The sequence below is a fragment of the Dreissena polymorpha genome, chromosome 2 (genome assembly GCF_020536995.1).
Source record: "Dreissena polymorpha isolate Duluth1 chromosome 2, UMN_Dpol_1.0, whole genome shotgun sequence".
Lineage (NCBI taxonomy): Eukaryota > Metazoa > Mollusca > Bivalvia > Myida > Dreissenidae > Dreissena > Dreissena polymorpha.
In genome coordinates this window covers 39,127,555-39,146,463 of record NC_068356.1, presented here as the reverse complement: position 1 = coordinate 39,146,463, position 18,909 = coordinate 39,127,555, and the positions used below count along the sequence as shown (strand labels likewise).

The 18,909-nt window shown below is 35.5% G+C and overlaps 2 protein-coding genes across 6 annotated transcripts in view; one reads left to right on the top strand and one right to left on the bottom strand.

Annotated features, from left to right (window-relative positions):
• Nucleotides 1-4,113: 4,113 nt before the first annotated feature.
• LOC127866687 (jmjC domain-containing protein 8-like) lies at nucleotides 4,114-18,668 on the bottom strand. 3 transcript variants are annotated; one of them, XM_052407428.1, is made up of 9 exons: nucleotides 18,515-18,668; nucleotides 17,592-17,693; nucleotides 13,453-13,501; nucleotides 10,457-10,553; nucleotides 9,204-9,272; nucleotides 8,455-8,574; nucleotides 8,041-8,108; nucleotides 7,544-7,678; nucleotides 4,114-4,472 (listed from the first exon to the last, which is right to left on the bottom strand). In XM_052407428.1, the coding sequence occupies exons 1-9, from the start codon at nucleotides 18,604-18,606 to the stop codon at nucleotides 4,392-4,394; spliced, it is 813 nt and encodes a 270-aa protein (XP_052263388.1). In that variant the 5' UTR covers nucleotides 18,607-18,668; the 3' UTR covers nucleotides 4,114-4,391. The 3 variants fall into 3 exon arrangements, with proteins under 3 accessions (XP_052263388.1, XP_052263390.1, XP_052263391.1); XM_052407430.1 differs by lacking the exon at nucleotides 8,455-8,574 and adding an exon at nucleotides 8,383-8,454; XM_052407431.1 differs by lacking the exon at nucleotides 8,455-8,574.
• The window catches only part of LOC127866662 (putative sodium-coupled neutral amino acid transporter 10), a 38,486-nt gene continuing 31,479 nt past the window's right edge, over nucleotides 11,903-18,909 (top strand). Inside the window, exon 1 of one of the 3 annotated variants that reach the window (XM_052407386.1) lies at nucleotides 11,903-12,145. The gene's annotated coding sequence lies outside the window, so the exon portion shown is untranslated. Of the gene's footprint in view, nucleotides 12,146-18,624; nucleotides 18,719-18,909 lie in introns of those variants that run through there. The other 2 variants (XM_052407385.1, XM_052407384.1) reach the window with 2 other exon arrangements.

The following is an 18,909-nucleotide window of genomic DNA, read 5'->3' as shown; positions in this document are numbered from 1 at the left end:
TAGAAAATGGCGGACAGGTCGTTGCTAACGAGTGCGCCCGATTAATCGATCGCTGATTGGTGGATCAATTCTAGTGGGCGGAGCGATCATAGATAAGGCGTCATGTCAATTTACAGAGCATATTTTGCATATCAGTACGTGTCTAGAAGCATTAAGTACGGCAAGAACCACAACTCACTCTGCTAGGGACGATTACCACTGCCTGTCTGCATTGAGCAGACGAAAAATTATTCTGTGTGTATATCAGAGTTTATTTACAGGTCCTACTGGCCTCTTCAGAGGTCTTTGTAGCTCCATCGAAAAATGATTCTGCTCTAGCAGTGAGTGTATATACCCTCTAGCAGTGGGTGTATATACTAGCTTGTAAAACGACATTGGCCAGTCTAGTGTTTATCATTGAAATCTGTACATATTGGCTGCTTTCTGGGAAAACGGGGCTTAGTGCATGTCAAATAAGATTAGCCTGTGTACACTGATTAGCCTGTGCAATGTGCACAAGCTAATCAAGGACAACAGCGAACAACTTCAATGCCTTCAGCGCTTTGATTATATGTGTAGCTGCGTGTAGTATTAAATTCCTGATACATTATATATGTATGAAATTCAAGAGCATTGATTTAATTTGCAACGTAACAATTGGAAAATATCACAAGCAATAATTTATTATCGTTTCGAGATTAAAAAAAAATGAATATTCAGAAAAGTATTAGACTTACAAATTAAACGGGACATTATTTTAGTTTAGATTAATATCAACAAAGCTATGTTATCTGGCTATTTACAGCCATTATTGCGGCTACCTCTTTATCTTAATTATACATTATGATGCTAAGTCGGGAACGAAAAAAAAGAGAAAAGATTGGGTTGGTATTCGAGTACGGTTAGTTTCACGGTGCCTTACAGAATAACATTACATCTCTTTTGCTCGGGTTTTAATCATACCATTCATAATTTTAAAGTTACTTAATTTACACTGTATTCTCTTGCTGTTGCTATTAGTGTGATACTGTGAAGTTTTATTTTATCTTAGTCTTTCCGAATAAATCTATACAATGTGGGATATTTGCACGGCCTAAATTAGTTTCAACCCTCTGTGCACTAATTTTTCCAAGATGTTGACACCCTTTCAGTCATTTGGTATTGTGTTGTTGTGTATCCTTTGTCTATTGCTATTTTTACTGTACTGTTTCAGGACGTAGGACAATAGGCCGATCTAAAAAGTTTGATTAACATAGCTTTCAGCCACCCAGAAAGAATGAACTTACATTTTTGACGAAGATGTTCTGTAAAAACATTCGTTTACTATAAACGTTGTTAAGGTGACAATTTTAGCCAAATAACTTTTATCTTTGTCTCACGTTGGTTTATTTGTCTTAGTATTGATGTGACCCCCATTAGTTGTGTTAAATAATTAAGTCATACCACTATTATGTAGATTTATACAGAACGGCCTATAGAAATGTCCGCATAACACCCAATTATAACTTCTGCTTCTTCTGCATATAGCACTCCATATAGATATATGTTTTCTTCGAGCCTATATGTTAAGAGGTGAATACTGTACAAAGGTGCTCAGTTTGTTGTTAATTTAGTTAAACAATATTTGCATGGTAAGTTTCTACAGGCGGATGAGGGAAGGCAATTTCAGACACGGGATTAACCTCTGCTTCGACTTCCTCATGCATAATGGGTGGCAGAAAATTCAATTGTATGACTGCAATCTGGTAGAATGAACTTTTATACAATTATTTTGAAGTTTACCAGCGTTTAAAACAATAGGTACTGCTGAGTCTAGATCGGAGGTAGACAGGAACAAGAAGATTATCATGAGGAGTCATGGCAACCATATGGTGCATAATTGTATATAGCATGATCAGACGGAATTTTGTTCTTCGGGTTTCAATTGTGTGGGCCAATTGTGGGTGTCTTTCATATTATTTACAGAAAATATATTATGATATATGTTTGTCTTTGTAGTTTTACTGTTGATTTTTTGGATCTTTCGTATGTGGGTCCCAGACAGTGGGGGAGTATTCTTATTTAGGCCCGACTTTTGCTTTGTAAGAATGATCTTTCACTTTAAGGAACTTAATTTTGAGGTTGCGGCGAAGAAATCTTATTTCTGGTTCGCATAATCAGTAATTTAATTGATGTTATCCCATTTGAGGTTACGTTGAAGTGTAATACGTACATAGTTAGCGTGGTTTACCATTTTAAGAGGTAGCCTACTACTAAACCTTACCCTGGTCATGTTGTTTGAAGGAGATCATAGTTTTTTCCTGAGTAATGCTTAGGATGTTATATATTTTCAGGATGAAATTGCCTTAATCAGTCCGGCTCCCATCAACCAGCAACTTCAATATCTAGCTGCAGCAATTGGGCGTCTTGGAGGTTGTTGATATTTGTGTAAGTGATGCAATCATTTGCAAAAAGTCTAGGGTTCTATGTTTGATGTAATCAGCAAAGTTGTTGATGTATATCAGAAATAATATGGGCCCCAAGACATGTGGGGTTCCGGAGGTTACAGGTACCTTGTCTGACATGCTTTCCTCCAAAACAACAGTCTTGGTTCTATCTGTTGAAAAGTCAGAAAGCCAGAAGAAAGCATTTGAATTAATTCCAAAGAATTTAAATATGTAAAAGAGGTGCTGGTGGGACATCAAATGCTTTAGCAAATTCCATAATGATGATGTTAGTATACATATCTTATTTATTTGATTTGGTTAGGTTTTGGAGGAATGATATAAGTTGTGTTTCACAAGAAAGGAAGGGTTAAACCCTTATTTATATATTATGTATTTATATTATTTATATATTAATAAAGTATTTGAGTATTGTGTTTGTGTTGTCTATTGATCTAGTTCACGTTTGTTTTCTGTTATTCTTTCCCATTTTTTTTTCAAACATAATTATATGATGCGATTTATAGTGGTATTTGTTGCAATCAGAACGACTTTCTTCCCGACTTAAGCTAGTTCCAACACGTGAACCTAAAGTTTAACAAGAGCTCCGCGGTCGAAGACAAACCCCCCCCCCAAAAAACAACAACAACAACAGCGCCTTGACACAGAAGGAATTTTTGCAATAGAACTGCCCATAAGAGTTTATCTTATCATATAAGTGTGACTCAGCCACTTAAATAAATTTTAAGTTGACACAGAATTATGCAGTCCGGTTAAATCATCAGTATAGTAAATGGGTTGAGAATATTATAGTATTATAACTAGGCTAGGGGGTAATCTATAGTCCAATGCCGATGCACATGTTAAGTGTCAAGCCAATCGGTCAATGCGTTGATGAGTTATTGATCGTAAACGATTGTCATCACTATTGTGACCTTGACCTCTGACCTAGTGATCCAAATTTCAATAGGGTCATCTACTGCCCAAGGCCAATGCACATGTGAAGTATCATTGAGTATAATCAAGCCAATCGATCAAATCGTTGACGAGTTATTGATCGGAAACGTTTTTCACACTTATTTTGACAGTGACATTGACCTAGTGACCTCAATTGCAATAGAGGACATCAACTGGACATGGCCAATGCACATGGGAAGTATCAAGCCAATCGGTAAATTCCTTGATGAGTTATTGATCAGAAACGATTTTCACACTAAGTTTGACAGTGACCTTGACCTTTGACCTAGTGATCCCAATTTCAATAGGGGTCATCTATTATCCAAGGTCAGTACATATGGAGAGTATCAAGCCAATCTGTCCATTCGTTGACGAGTTATTGATCAGAAACGATTTTCACACTTAGTGTCACCGTGACCTTTGACCTAGTGACCCAATTTTCTATAGGGATCTTCTACTGTCCAAGGCCAATGCACATGTGAAGTATCAAGCCAATTGGTCAATTTGTTGATGAGTTATTGATCGGAAACAAACAGACAGACAGGACGGACCAACCGACATCCAGCAAAACAATATATCCCCTCTTCTTTGAAGGGGGGCATACAATTCGAATAATCAAAAGTATTTAAATAATGAATAACCAATATATTTATATATAACCAACAAGGCAATAATCAAATAATAACTAAGGTTTCTTTCGCTGGTTGAAAAACTCAGTAATGGATCTAAGAGAAAAGAGTGATTTTTATGCAAATAAAATCAATAAAGATATTTATTGTAAAACATAATACTCTCAATAAATAAATACTCAGATAGGCTCAGTAATACATAACAATGCTTAATATGCTCATAATATCGACCATATATGACACAATGACAATTATAGTGATGAACACAGATTTCTTCTAAAACAGGCACATAATCGTGAACGTTATTTATATAAAATGATTATTATGATAACGTGCACACTCGCAGATAATGATAATGAATGGGCTCATGTTGAGCTATTCCCACACATCCTATGCATGTAAGTCAGCCAAGGAATGTGGAAATAAACACGCTGGTGTCGATGTTCAGGGTACCGTGCCACCATCTGTCAGGGAAGTATATTGCCTGAAATAGTATCAGCATACACATGAGAGGCTTTGAATGAGTTGAGCCTCTTTCTGGTAATAAACTGGGCTTAATGCATGTGCGTTAAGTGTCGTCTCAGACTGAACAGGCTAATATTGGACGACACTTTCCGCGTTCATTGAATGTTTCGTTCAACGGAAGTCTCTTCTAAATCAAAAAATCAGTCGAGGCATTGAGCCCAAGTTTCCCACGAGGCTCAAATAACCAAGGCACGATTGCTTGAGACTACTTCTATTACATATTACTTAAGTCAACAATAATTCAGATGTTTAATATGACTCGAGGTGTTTTGCTAAATAAATTATAAACATATTTTAAAATGATACCTCGAATATTAATAATTTTTTTATTAAAATGTCATTAATTTTGGTTTGTGGCATCAGAATTCCCAAAGACTTTCTGTTTGAGTTTTATTTTCATATTGTACCAGCTTAAATTTTGATAATCCGTCATTAAAAACTATGATGCAATCCAGTGTCGCAATGTCAGCAGGCAATTGCACACATTTGGCGATTTTTGTTTTTGATTTAGTTTAAAAATTGATAGAAACGCTGAGTTGGATTAATAACTTACAGCTGATATTTTTAAACTGAATATTGATTTGAAATGTATTTATTTAATACATGTATATATTAACATTTAAAATCAAATGAATGAGGACGTTGATACATTTTAGCGAGTTAACTCATGGACAAGTCTTGATTGCATTTGATCTTAAAACGGAAGTATTCTGCCAGAGACGTCTCTGATTCCGCTAAGTACACAAGGTAGCAGTGTAAAAGCGACTTTACCTGACACCCAGAGTTTCCTTTTGTAATATCATTAAGCTGAAGTATTAAATTTGTTTGCATTGAATTTTTTTATTTAATTTTTTACAGGAGGTCATCAAAACAAACTGAACAAGAGCACTGCCTTGCGGGTGCAGACCGCTCATCTATTTCTTTTTTTTAAAGGTGTAGGGACCTATCTCAATTTCAATCACAAAGGAGGGAGGGGTGGAGTGGAGAGGGGTGTTTAGTGTGGGGGTGTGGTCATTTATTACATTATTTTCCAAAAATGCCAAAAAAATGCATTTATTTTTTATATACTTTTTTTTGGGGGGGGGGGTTGATTCTTGGGTGGGATGGTTGGACGGTATTTCAAAAATAAAATAATAAAAAAAAATATTTGTGTTTTTTAACCATGTTTGAAAAAAACAAGAGATGTGTTTGTCAGAAACACAATGCCCCCTATTGTGCCGCTTTTAAAATTTTTATTATTTGTTTTTTTTACCTTTGACCTTGAAGGATGACCTTGACCTTGAACTTCCACCACTCAAAATGTGCAGCTTTATGAGAAGGCCGCTTTGAAATAATATTTTTTTGACCTTTGACCTTGAAGGATGACCTTGACCTTGAAGGATGACCTTGACCTTGAACTTCCACCACTCTAAATGTGCAGCTTCATGAAAATCCCGCTTTGAAATTATTATTTTTTTGACCTTTGACCTTGAAGGATGACCTTGACCTTGAAGAATGACCTTGACCTTGAACTTCCACCACTCAAAATGTGCAGCTTCATGAGAACGCCGCTTTGAATTTTTATAAAAAAAATTGACCTTTGACCTTAAAGGATGACCTTGACCTTGAAGGATGACCTTGACCTTGAACTTCCACCACTCAAAATGTGCAGTTTCATGAGAACGCCGATTTAATTTTTAAATTTTTTTTTACCTTGAAGGATGACCTTGACCTTGAACTTCAACCACTCAAAATGTGCAGCTTCATGATAATGCCGCTTTGATTTTATTTTTTTTACCTTTGACCTTAAAGGATGACCTTGACCTTGAAGGATGACCTTGACCTTGAACCTTCACCACTCTAAATCTGCAGCTTCATGATTATGCCGCTTTGAATATTTTTTGACCTTTGACCTTGAAGGATGACCTTGACCTTTAATAATGACCTTGACCTTGAACTTCCACCACTCAAAATGTGCAGCTTCATGATAATGCCGCTTTGAAATTTTTAATTTGTTTTTTGACCTTTGACCTTGAAGGATGACCTTGACCTTGAAGGATGACCTTGAACTTCCACCACTCAAAATGTGCAGCTTCATGAGAACGCTGCGTTGAATTTTATTTTTATTTGTTTACCTTGAATGATGACCTTGAAGGATGACCTTGACCTAAAACTTCCACCACTGAAAATGTGCAGCTTCATGAGATACACATGCATGCCAAATATCAAGTTACTTAAGGAATAAAATGGACCTAAACACAAAACTTAACCAAAATTTTCAATTTTCTAAGTATGAAAAGGACACATAATTCTGTCAAAATGCAAGCCAGAATTATCTAACTTTGCCTGCCCAGTCCCCTCATGATAGTATGTAAGTGTACCAAGTTTGAATGCAATAGCATTGATACTTTATGAGAAAAGTGGACCTAAACGCAAAACTTAACCGAATGCCGACGCCGACGCCAAGGTGATGACAATAGCTCATAATTTTTTTTCAAAAAATAGATGAGCTAATAAAAAATGTATGAAAATACTTTTTGTCTGTACATTATATAGTTTGTGTATCTTAGAAAATATCAAGTGGAGTTTTACAAAATCTGTTCAGTGTATTTTGTCTGGGGTTGATGTATAGTACTTTTATTGTTTAACATCAACTCAAATTAATCAGGCAAAAGTGATATGTAATGACCTATTACTATAGAAATTAATGACCTTTTACCGTCACAAAACAATGGTAACGCATTATAAGTAGTATTTAGATTCTTATTTAGTTAAAAGTTTAATGTTACAAAATGTGAATCCCATTTAACCCAATCAGAGTGATAAGAATTTAAAACAAGACATCATCTACATGTAGTCATGGTGAATAATAGTCCTTAGTAAATCTTACCTCTGCATGATATATGGTGCACTTTAAGGGCGGGCTGGTTGCAGTTTGTCTATAGTGCACTTCAAAGGCTTTTTAGATTGTTCCAGTTTTTGATATATACCTCTCTCTGATCAATGGTGCACTTAAGAGGCACATATGACAGTTGCTGTTTTCATACTCACCTCTCCTTGATCAATAGTACACTCCAGAGGCATGTCAGATGGGTGTAGTTTTTCATATTCCTCCATCAACCAATGTAGTGTTGTCTTGTTCGGATTGAATGCTGGCTGTTTCTCTGGTGGATACATGAACCAGCGCTGGAACAAAAAAAAAGACAATCATCAACACATTAAGGTAAATTTTGAGCAATATCAACCCAGAAGTTAAAGAGGAAATGAAACCACAAGCTTCACAAACAGAAAACAATGGGCCAAAGTTTTCTTTACAATCATCTGCACAGATCATTCAACTGTGAAAGTTTGAGCAAAATCCACCATTTCGTTCAAGAGCTGTTGAAAACGTAAGCGTAGGGATGTACAAACGTTGAGTGCATTGCTTAATGCCTCCCATTCTGTTGGAGCGTAAAAATATACAAACTCCATTTTATTTTTACAGAAAAACAACATTTGCATGCCATATTACAAGTTTCTTATAGTTTCTTTGACAATAATTGGCTCACCTTTCTACCATAAATTACTTCTGCAAACCCTGGCCCATGGAAATGGAATGGTACCCCCGTTCCTGCAGCTGTGAATATAGCAAACACAAACTTAGTTAAAAGTTATAATATCAAATTAGTATGGAGGTGAATTGTAGTAGAACTCACCTGCAACTCCTAAGCTTAACACGTCAAACAGCTGGGGCAGAGGGTAAGGAGGTGAATTGTAGTAATAATCACATACTATTGCAAAGTTGTACATTGCACATAGGTGGATTGTAGCAGCACTTACCTGCAACAGCAAAGCTGTACATTGCAGACAGGTTGGGCAGGGAGTATGGGGGTGGATGTAGCAGCACTTACCTACAACCCCAAAGCTGAACATCGCTGACAGGTTGGGCAGGGAGTATGGAGTCGGATTGTAGCAGCACTTACCTGCAACCCCAAAGCTGTACATTGCAGACAGGTTGGGCAGGGAATATGGAGGAGGTTTGTAGGCAGAGAAGAGGTCATTAAAGGCAGCATGGTCATTGTCACCAAACCAGTAGAAAGTCTCTAAAACAACAATCAAATCAATCGTACACTCCAGGGGCAGGTCAGTAAAGTTTAGTTTGCATGAGTGTTATTGCTGCTAAGAAAAACAAGAGCACTGCATAGCGGGTGCCAACGCTCGGCTGTGGGTGCAGTTTTGATTTTAGAGCCTATGTTAAAGTTTTATATTAGAGGTCACAGTGACCTTGACCTTCGACCTAGTGACCCCAAAATGGGTGTGGCATGTAGAACTCATCAAGGTGCAACTACATATGAAGTTTGAAAGTTGTAGGTGGAAGCAATTTGATTTTGGAGCCAATGTTAAGGTTTTAGCACTACGACGGCGGACGGCTGACGACGAGCTGGCTATGACAATACCTCGGGTTTTCTCCGAAAACAGCCGAGCTAAAAATACGGTTGATAACAAAAGTTTCTACCAATTACAAGACAAACATTGGAAAATGAATGTATAGGTTGGGATTTTTAATTAATTATTTTGACTTAATAACTGTTCAATATCATCTAAAACATACACATTTGTTTTAAAATTGTGCGATTTTATGACTTTTCATTCAGCAGGTTTTATCAGCGCCAATGGAATAATATTAATTGTTTTGCCATAATTATTTATTATTGTTATTACACCAACTGACCGTTGCCCAGTCTGTCAAGGGTCTGAGGCCTCATGATGTGGTCCACATAATGAGATAGCTCTACATCCCCTGCAAGCAACCACTCAGTGACTATAACAACCACACATTATCCATAGCAACCACACACTGGCCATAGCAACCACAAGAATCTACAGTGTGTCCATTATTAATAACACATCAGGGTAATTAAAATAATAAATATCACAAAAAAAGACAGAACAAGACTATTGTCAATCTACATTGTATATAAGTCCCCTACTAGCTCCACCATTGTCAGAAATTCCAGATTTTATATATATATATATTTGTTACCATAGCAACCATTTTTTTTATTTAGGAACAAAATGAAATGACGTGCATAATGTCCATATTGCCATCTATCCATGTTTCAAGTTACATGAAAAAATATTAAGAACTTTAAAAGTTATCGCAGGATCCAGAAAACCACCATTTACAGCAGTATGTCTAGTCTATTTGTTGCCATAGCAACCAGAATTATTTAAGTCGGAATGAAATGAAATGACGTGCATAATGTCCATATTGCCATCTATCCATGTTTCAAGTTTCATGAAAAAATATTACAAACTTTTAAAGTTATCCAGAAAAACCACCATTTTCAGCAGTATTTCTAGTCTATTTGTTGCCATAGCAACCAGAATTTTTGACGTAGGAACGAAATGAAATGACGTGCATAATGTCCATATTGCCATCTATCCATGTTCCAAGTTTCATGAAAAAATATTAAGAACTTTTAAAGTTATCGCAGGATCCAGAAAAGTGTGACGGACGGACTGAGACAAAACCATAAGTCCCCTCCGGTGACACCGGTAGGGGACTAATAATGCTGACATACTTTTGGCTTTCTTGACCAACTATCAGATCAACTGATAACATTTGAATATTCAAACAGAAAACATTGAGTTAGGTCATGTGTTGTAGGCATATTATGAGTGCAAACCTTATAAACAATTTTGGACTGTTTTTTTAAATATATTTGTGTGTTTATGAGACTCATTATAGTCTATAGAGATGCCAATGGGATATTACTATTTATTGTGAAACATGTATATTTAAATTGTTCAAGCCCAAAATTATGACCAAATGGTGTAAATGATTACTGTATTTGTCATCCAAAAGTGTATTTTTTTCTCCTCATAAACATGTAATTTTCTTAAAGTTAAAAAATGCAGCTCAATTCCCTGCAAAAACACAAACAATAATTAAAGAAATGCCAGATAAAACCAGTTTCTCACTTTTATCATAAGAGTAAGTGTTGGCCGAGCTCAGTCGCACAACTTTATGTCCATACTTCTCCAACAGCTGGGATTTCTCGCACATGGCATGGAATTTCTGAAGCACCATTTAATATCAAAATAAAAATTGTAAGAGTTTACTTATAAAGCATTATTAACTGAGGAAACTTCATTCAAAATGTAAAATTTTTCACACAACAAAACCCTGATCCTATTTCAACATACATGTATTTCACTGGTATTGTGTTATATTTGTTTCCCTTAAGGTCAACAAATTGCTCACCTGTGATACCAGCGTAAATGTACCGAGGTAACTTTTCCATTTAAAATGTTCATTTAAAAACCCTTATACATACAAAGCTAAATCAATTGTGACTTTAGGATCAAGATTTGATGAAATTTGGTAGAAGATGACAACAAACCTATTGAGCATGGGGGTTTAGTCAAGATGAAGAAGTCCTGTTTCAATTAAGTATAGATATAAAATATGACCTTTGGTACATGGCCACCTCTGATCTTAGGAGAATCTAAAAAAAAAAATAGTAGAGAACCACTGCATGTTGTTCAAGACCAGATATTCAGGCTCTCAGCTTTATAGAGAGATGATTTTTCACAATATACATGTAAAGAAAACAAGTAATCCCAAGGGTGGGGCACATTGTCACCCCAGTGGCATGATTTGAGCAAAACTTGGTAGAGGCCTCCTATATAATGTTACATAACACATTCTTGCAGTTTCATAGGAGTTTATAAAAGTTTTCACAATATTCATATCAAGGAAAATTTTGACAAAAGGTACATGATTTGAACAAAATTGGTGTAAGACTACAATACAATATAACATGCAAAATAATGAACCTCTGTTAATTTATAGAAGACAATTTTTAGGGCATTGCTTAGACAATAACACACGGCAGAGCTGGGCCGGGCGTCTATAATCGGCCCGCTGCCGACATAACGGCCCGAGGGCCTTTGGCCCGAGGGCCATTATTCGGCAAGGGCCGATTGTAGACGCCCGGCCCAGCTCTGTCGTGTGTTATCGTTTATATCACATATAATACTATTTTGGTCCTTCACGAAAATTTATACAGAAACAGCTTTCCGTACTTTTATTTTCATTCAATTGATTACGCAATTTATGACGTACCTCATGTGACGTCATTTCAATGACGAAACTACCTAGACTCTCTGGATTTTAGGACAACAACAAATCGGACTTGGAGTGTTTTATATAACAGTAAAATATTTTGTTAAGCATCGAATGATTAGTGTGTGTGTTAACGATGGATTAATATAATATTATGAATGTGAATAACAGTGTTGAGATATAAAACTGGAATGAAACTGGTGAGACTGCATTTTCGATTTCGTTAAAATGTCGACTCGAATAACGCGATGTTTTGTTGAACAATTGATGGATCATGCCTAAATTTAAGATAAGCGTCAGTGAATGGTTCTTTAACTGTTTGAAGGAAATCGATGTTGAATTCAAATGGTAATTTCTTTGATGAATACGTCCTTCTTTTGTCAGTCTATCAAAGAATGGCTATCCTCAAAGAATTGCCTGCTTACATCCAGTCCTTTTAAATGGAAATGATGGATGGCGATGAAGAAATGTGTCCAGAATTTACTTCGTCATGGAAGCAAATTAAATTTTACGAAAATAAACACGGTTATAACACAACTGCGGTGAGTAGAACAATAACCAGTAGATGATGTTTTACTTCTTTATGGCTAAGAATGAATGTTGACGCCATATTTTCAGTATTAGCCGCGCGATGCCATTCTTTTCTTATATGAAAAATTGGCCCTAGGGCTGATATAAGTTATATTGGCCCGCTAGATACGAATAACGGCCCGCTCGCGACGTCATTTTGTTACTATTTAAAGAAACGATATGTGATATAAGTTGTTATCACTGAGGCATGACTTGTACAACATTTCAGGTATACTACTATAATATGATGTTAATTATTATCTCTGATAAAATACCCTAAAATACCCATTTTTTAGAAAGAGGATCATTCCTGAGAAGTTTCATGAAAATCTGCAATGCAGTTTAGGAAAAACAGTTTGAAGCAAATTGTTGAGCATACACAACAAAGAATGCCTGATGCAAAAAAGCCACCCACTACAATAACTAAACTTTGTACTCCTGTGTACAAAAAATAATGGTTCTCAAACTGAAGACCAAGTGCCCTAATTTCAACAGGAGGAGCATATTGTTCAAGTTATTTATAGCATAACAACAAACTGTTTTCATTTTACTATAATAAAAAAAAAGAAGGTTTGCAACAGTAAAAATACTTACGATCTGAATATTATTATATAGTCTGAATCTGCTATTTATTGAATCATTTAATGATGCTTTTCTCATACTGAAACAAGAGCTGTCTACATAGGATAACATATGCCCCCGAAAAACGCTTTGATAGAAGTTGTGAGCATTTTTCGAAACCTAAACGCAGATTTCGAAACCTAAACGCGGACCCTAAGACTAAGTTTAAGGTCAATGTTAAAAGGGGTTGAAATTTGTGTGCGTATGGAAAAGCCTTAACCATATACACATGCATACCAATTATGAAGGTTACATCTGAAGCGACATAGAAGTTATGAGCATTTTCCGAAACCTAAACGCAGATTTCGAAAATTAAACGCAGACCCCAAGTTCAAGGTCAAGGTCAAAGGGGTCAAAGTTTTTGTGCGTATGGAAAGGCCTTGTCCATATACACATGCATACCAAATATGAAGGTTACACCTGAAGCGACATAGAAGTTATGAGCATTTTTCGAAACCTAAACGCAAAGTGTGACGGAAAGACAGACGGACAGACAGACGGACAGTGTGATCACTATATGCCCTCCTTAGGGGGAATACAAATTCACAGAGATCATGTAAAAATAGTACCAATTATAGAAAAAAATTATCAAAGTAATTCATGAATTTCAATTCTACAGTCAATTATTTTATCATCAGCTTTCAACTTAAAATCTTACCGAGTTATCTGTTCCTTTCACTATCACAACTGGACGATGGTATGCATAGCTGTAAATAGTTTTGACAGTTTTTGAAAGAGCTTGTCTAAACAAGAGCTGGCCCAATACATCAGGCTTGACTATTCTTCCGCCTTGACTAGCAAAATTTCTGTACTGTAGTCACCCAATATAATTACCAAAAAAATAGATTTGAAGTTGAATATACTAAGTAATTATTTACCTTATGTAAAGATAAAGATAACTGAAAGGTAACTTAAAGATAAACATTTATAATAGAAACGTAACCATACACATAATAAAGATTTATTAATTTTGTAAACAATTTATTTAGATGCCTTTTTTATTACTTTTCAATCAAGGTTTGCACATAATTTTTTTTTTACATAAAATAACTGCACAATACCTCTCTTATTATTTAAGTAAGATATGGGAAAATATTGTTCTATTTTAAGTTACAGTCACCTTCACCTAATTGGCCAAACATGCAATCCAAACATAGGTCTGCATGTAAGCTACATAATACAAACAAAATTACAACACAAACAGCCATGCAAACACAAATTCTTGAGTAGAACTTTTTTTCTATTTTAAGTAAAAGTGACTTTAAACTCACTGGCCCCAAATGCAATCCTTCACCAGATCAGCAGGTTACATAAGTAAACAAAAAATTTCACCAAGATATCCCAATCCTACATTTACTTATTGAAAACAAATTATAGATATGTTTTTTGCAACAGTGACCTTAAGCTTGACCCAACTGGCCCCAACACCACCCCATACTAGGGTCTGCATGTAGGTTTGAGACAGGAGATGTTGCATACAAAGTAAACCTAAATTGTTTCATACAAAAAAGGGGCATCATTCATATAAATAGCAGGTCAGATTAACGGTTCTTAGTCTGTAACCATGCACAATTATCCCTAAAACATGTGTGAAAATTCAATTTAATATCTTAGTAGTAAGAGAGGTATGTCCATGTTGAACATAAATCTAAACCTACATTTCATCTAACAAGCAAAAAGCTTTTACAAGTACAAAAGGGGTGTAATCTGGCTAAAAAGCTGTACACAGCATTGGTTTGTGAATGTTTTAAAAGAATGCGTTAAATGGAGTATACTCTATCTCTCACTTTTCTCAAAACAGATAAAACGTAGAGAATAACAAGAGTGCCAAACTGTTACAAAATACGCCCGTTTGAAGGTTTTGGGCAACTTGATAACTTTACCATTTGAGTGGCAAAATGATATATTTTTATGTCATAACTATACAATACAATACAATATAGTTTATTCGTATTTTAGGGCCTCCAGACCAGAATACACAGATTCAGCATATACATGTATGTAACAGTGATATTATAACTATACACAATACATATGATACTACAAATGATGTTAAGAAAAAAAACAACACATATAATGCAAAAGAATCAAATTGTAACTACTTCAAATAGAGAGTGGACACCATGCTAAATGCATGAAATGCACTAAGTGACCTCGTTTTTGACCCGGCATGACCCATATTTGAACTTGACCTACATATCATCTAGACACAACTTCTGACCAAATTTGGTGAAGATCAGATGAAAACTACTTCAATCAGGTTACGTTATGGGGTTGTTTACCCTCAGGACTTCGGTTAGAAACCGTTGCCCGAGCACACTGCTTAACACAAAACTCTATGTTTAAGAAGCTGAAAACGGCTATAATATGGTCAGCCCGATTTTACTGGGCTGTACCATTTATAATACAACAATACATTGCAGTGTTGATGCGGTGCTTCAATAAAAATCTATTGGTTTAAAAATATCTATACTTTACGTATTCAAAGAGCGTTAAAAACGCAGTACTCAATAAAATTAATAAGCAATGTCTTGCCTAAAGCTGTTAGAAAGCGGTGTTTTCATTGGTTGACAGTATTTAAAAGCATGACTCTGATTGGTTATCTCTGTCACGTCGGCGCAAACGCAAGTAGGCCAATCCGTTTTTGGATGAAAATTTCAAACAAAGAACGACCTTGAAATGGCGTCTGCTCTTGCACGGACGTGACAGAGACAATCAATCAAAATGTTTGCGTCTGCTCTTTTGCACTTTTAAAATGTAAACAAAGCAGAGTTTCATTAGGAAATGTATGAAACAAGAAGGAATAATTACATACATTACTACTTGAATCTGTTTGAATTTGATATGATTGGTATATGTTATTTAAATTACTATGATGAAGTTATATTAATATTATTGTTACTATTGTTATTATTATTATTATTATATGTATGTTGTTTGTGTTGAGAAGAGAGAGAGGGAGGAGAATAGCCCAATTTTTATAAGTATTGATGGTAAAAACACATACTATTATATGCGGTATCATCATTACTAGACCCATTGTTCAGTATTTACTGCAATCGGTTGTTGGAGTCTTTATACTTTGTGATCTGTGTTTTAAATGTTAAAATCCAATTAGGATTACTTTTAGTATAATGCCTATAGAAAAGTAAAGGAACACATGGATGTGTAATATGTTTGAAAAACAAAAACAAAATAATAATACTTCAATTAGAAAGCAGACACCATGCTAAATGCTTGAAATGCACTAAGTGACCCCTTGACCTTGTTTTTGACCCGGCATGACCCATAATTGAACTTGACCTAGATATCATTGAGACACAACTTCTGACCAAATCCTTAAAATGCACTAAGTGACCCTGTGACCTAGTTTTTTGGAAACGGCATGACCCATATTCCAACTTAACCTAGATATTGTCTAGATACAACTTTGACCAAGTTTGGTGAAGATCCGATGAAAACTATTAGAATTAGAGAGAGGACACTGCTGTGGACACCGCTCGCCAAGGGTGAAACTATAAGACGTCCCGTTTTTAAAAACGGGCGTATAAAAATACTTGAACAGCATCAGAAGATGTAGTACGAGAAAATAAAGGAAAGTACATTTATATTTTATTGCAAACCATTTTTTCCTGTACAGCAGAAAACTACTTCATAAAAAACACAAGACATGTACACTGTTGGGGAAAACCGCACAATTCTGGTTCTACAACAAATACAGGTGTCGGTATCTGCATAAACTTGTTCTTTATGAATTTCATTGAAGTAAACAATATTTGATTGATGGTGCCAAATATAGATTGTTTATTAATTTCATATAAAATGCCTTGCTCATTCATTTGTTAGTCTAAGATTATGAGAATAAAAAGTTGACATTGAAATACTCCCATTAATTTTTAGCTGGGCAGTTTTCGGAGAAAACCCGAGGTATTCTCATAGCCAGCTCCTTGTGTCGTCCGCCGTCCTCGTGCTAAAACTTTGACATTTTGCTCTAAAATCAAAGTGCTTCCACCTACAACTTTGAAACTTCATATGTAGATGCACCTTGATGAGTTCTACACGAAACACCCATTTTTGGGTCACTAGGTCAAAGGTCAAGGTCACTGTGACCTTTAAAAAAAAATAAATCTGACAAGCTTTCATTTATTAAAAAATGCACCCGCAGCTGAGCGTTGTCACCCGTTGTGCGGGGCTCTTGTTTATTTCAATTTCTGTCGTAGATACAGAGATATTGATTAGTTGTATGCAAACATTAACAAGAAGTTTCTAAGTACATATAGCGGCAAAAATATGCGAAACTTCATGTCAGGGTTATGGACTTTGGTAGGTGACCTTGCAGAATGACTCTTAACACTTATGTGAAGTTTAAACTGATTACCTATTGTAGAAACATTGATATGGAGATGTTGCCTGTTTTCCTTAACCAAATTTCTGAGAAAAAAGGGCATAATTTTGCTAACTTGAAGGAACATGGTCAGTGACCCCAAGAATATGTGTACAGTTTCCATTGAGTACCTGTAGTCTAGCAAAAACAGTCACATGGATGATTTACCTAAACAAGAGCATTGTGCGGACGCAAACATTTGAGTAAGTAGCACAGCTGGTAATATTACCTGAATAGTTGAGCTTAATGTTGAGCTTTTGCTTCAAAAACACAATTTCATCGTAGTTTTGTTAACAACTATAAACAATCTAAAAATAATGTCATAATTTGGTGAAATTAATTTTCTATGCAATAATGAAAAGGCTGCTAAAATGTTCATTATGTTAAACACTTAATTCATCATAAAGGCATACTTTTCAATGAACTGCTTTTGAGTAAAGGTCATTGTGGAGATGTCGACCCTGTCTATGTTGCAGGGTCCAGGCTGGGCAATACGCTCCTCATCCAATGTTGTCCTAAAACAACAGTAAACATCTTTTAAAGGGACCTTTTCACGTTTTGGTAAATTGACAAAATTTTAAAAAATTGTTTCAGATTCACAAATATTTGTTGTAGTTATGATAATTGTGAGGAAACAGTAATACTGAACATTTACCATGCTCTAAAATATCTATAATATGCATCTTTTGATGATATAAAAACCTGAAAATTATAAATGCATTGCAACGGGAAACGCAAAACGATTGAATAATTTGGAGATTTCTGTTCTTGTCATTATATTTTGTGATAGTTCAAGGATTGCTTATATAAACTATAAAATACATCATTTATTGTATGAACATGGATTGGCCGAGTGGTCTAAGCATAACACTTTTACTCCCAGGGGTAAGTGCCACTGACACTGACAGTGGTTCGAGCCCAGTTGAGGGCAACTTTTTTTTCTTTCTTTAATTTCATTATTGTTTTTTTTACTGGAGCTTTTTATATCCAATGTTTCCATTTATCAATATAGAGCATTTTATGAAAAAAATCAATACATGCCAAAATCTGTTAAAAGGTATCGATATCTTTAGTTTAAGAAGTGAAGTGGTGAAGTGCATATGCTATCCGCCTGGCAATAAGATGGTCTTGGATTTGAATTACACTCTAGTAGCGGACTCAATATCTTCTCGGATACATTAAGTAATGATTCTATATGTATTGCAATAGAACTTTGTTTCAAGTAAAAGACTTGAGAACATACAGGCAGACCATGTCGCGAAAATATATTGCACTATTGTATTTCTCAAAATGTAATGCATGGCACAACTTTTGATGAATGTAATGTATGACGTACCATCCTCCGTTCTTTTTTTGTGAAGTATTCGCTTCTTCTTGAGAATAACTGATCAAGGCGAATGTAGCTAACAAAAAATTTACACGTATCATTTTTAGCAGAGCATTAAGAGTGCTCTGCCCTTGACTGCTCTTCCGTGTTTACATTTTTGACGTCGTCCACGTTTGCTATATAAATCTATTTTACTTGATTTCAACTGGAAAGGTTTGTACAATTTATAATTTACCACGGACAATTTCAATAATATGTGTTAAAAATTCTTTTAATTTCTAAGTTAACTTTGCGAACTGCGTTTTTCGCCCCCGTGTTTCGACCCATTCATCCGTAAATCACATCCGTCTGATCACTCACTGTGACAAATAAAGTATTCATCCCGGTAGGTAACTGCGTTCAAC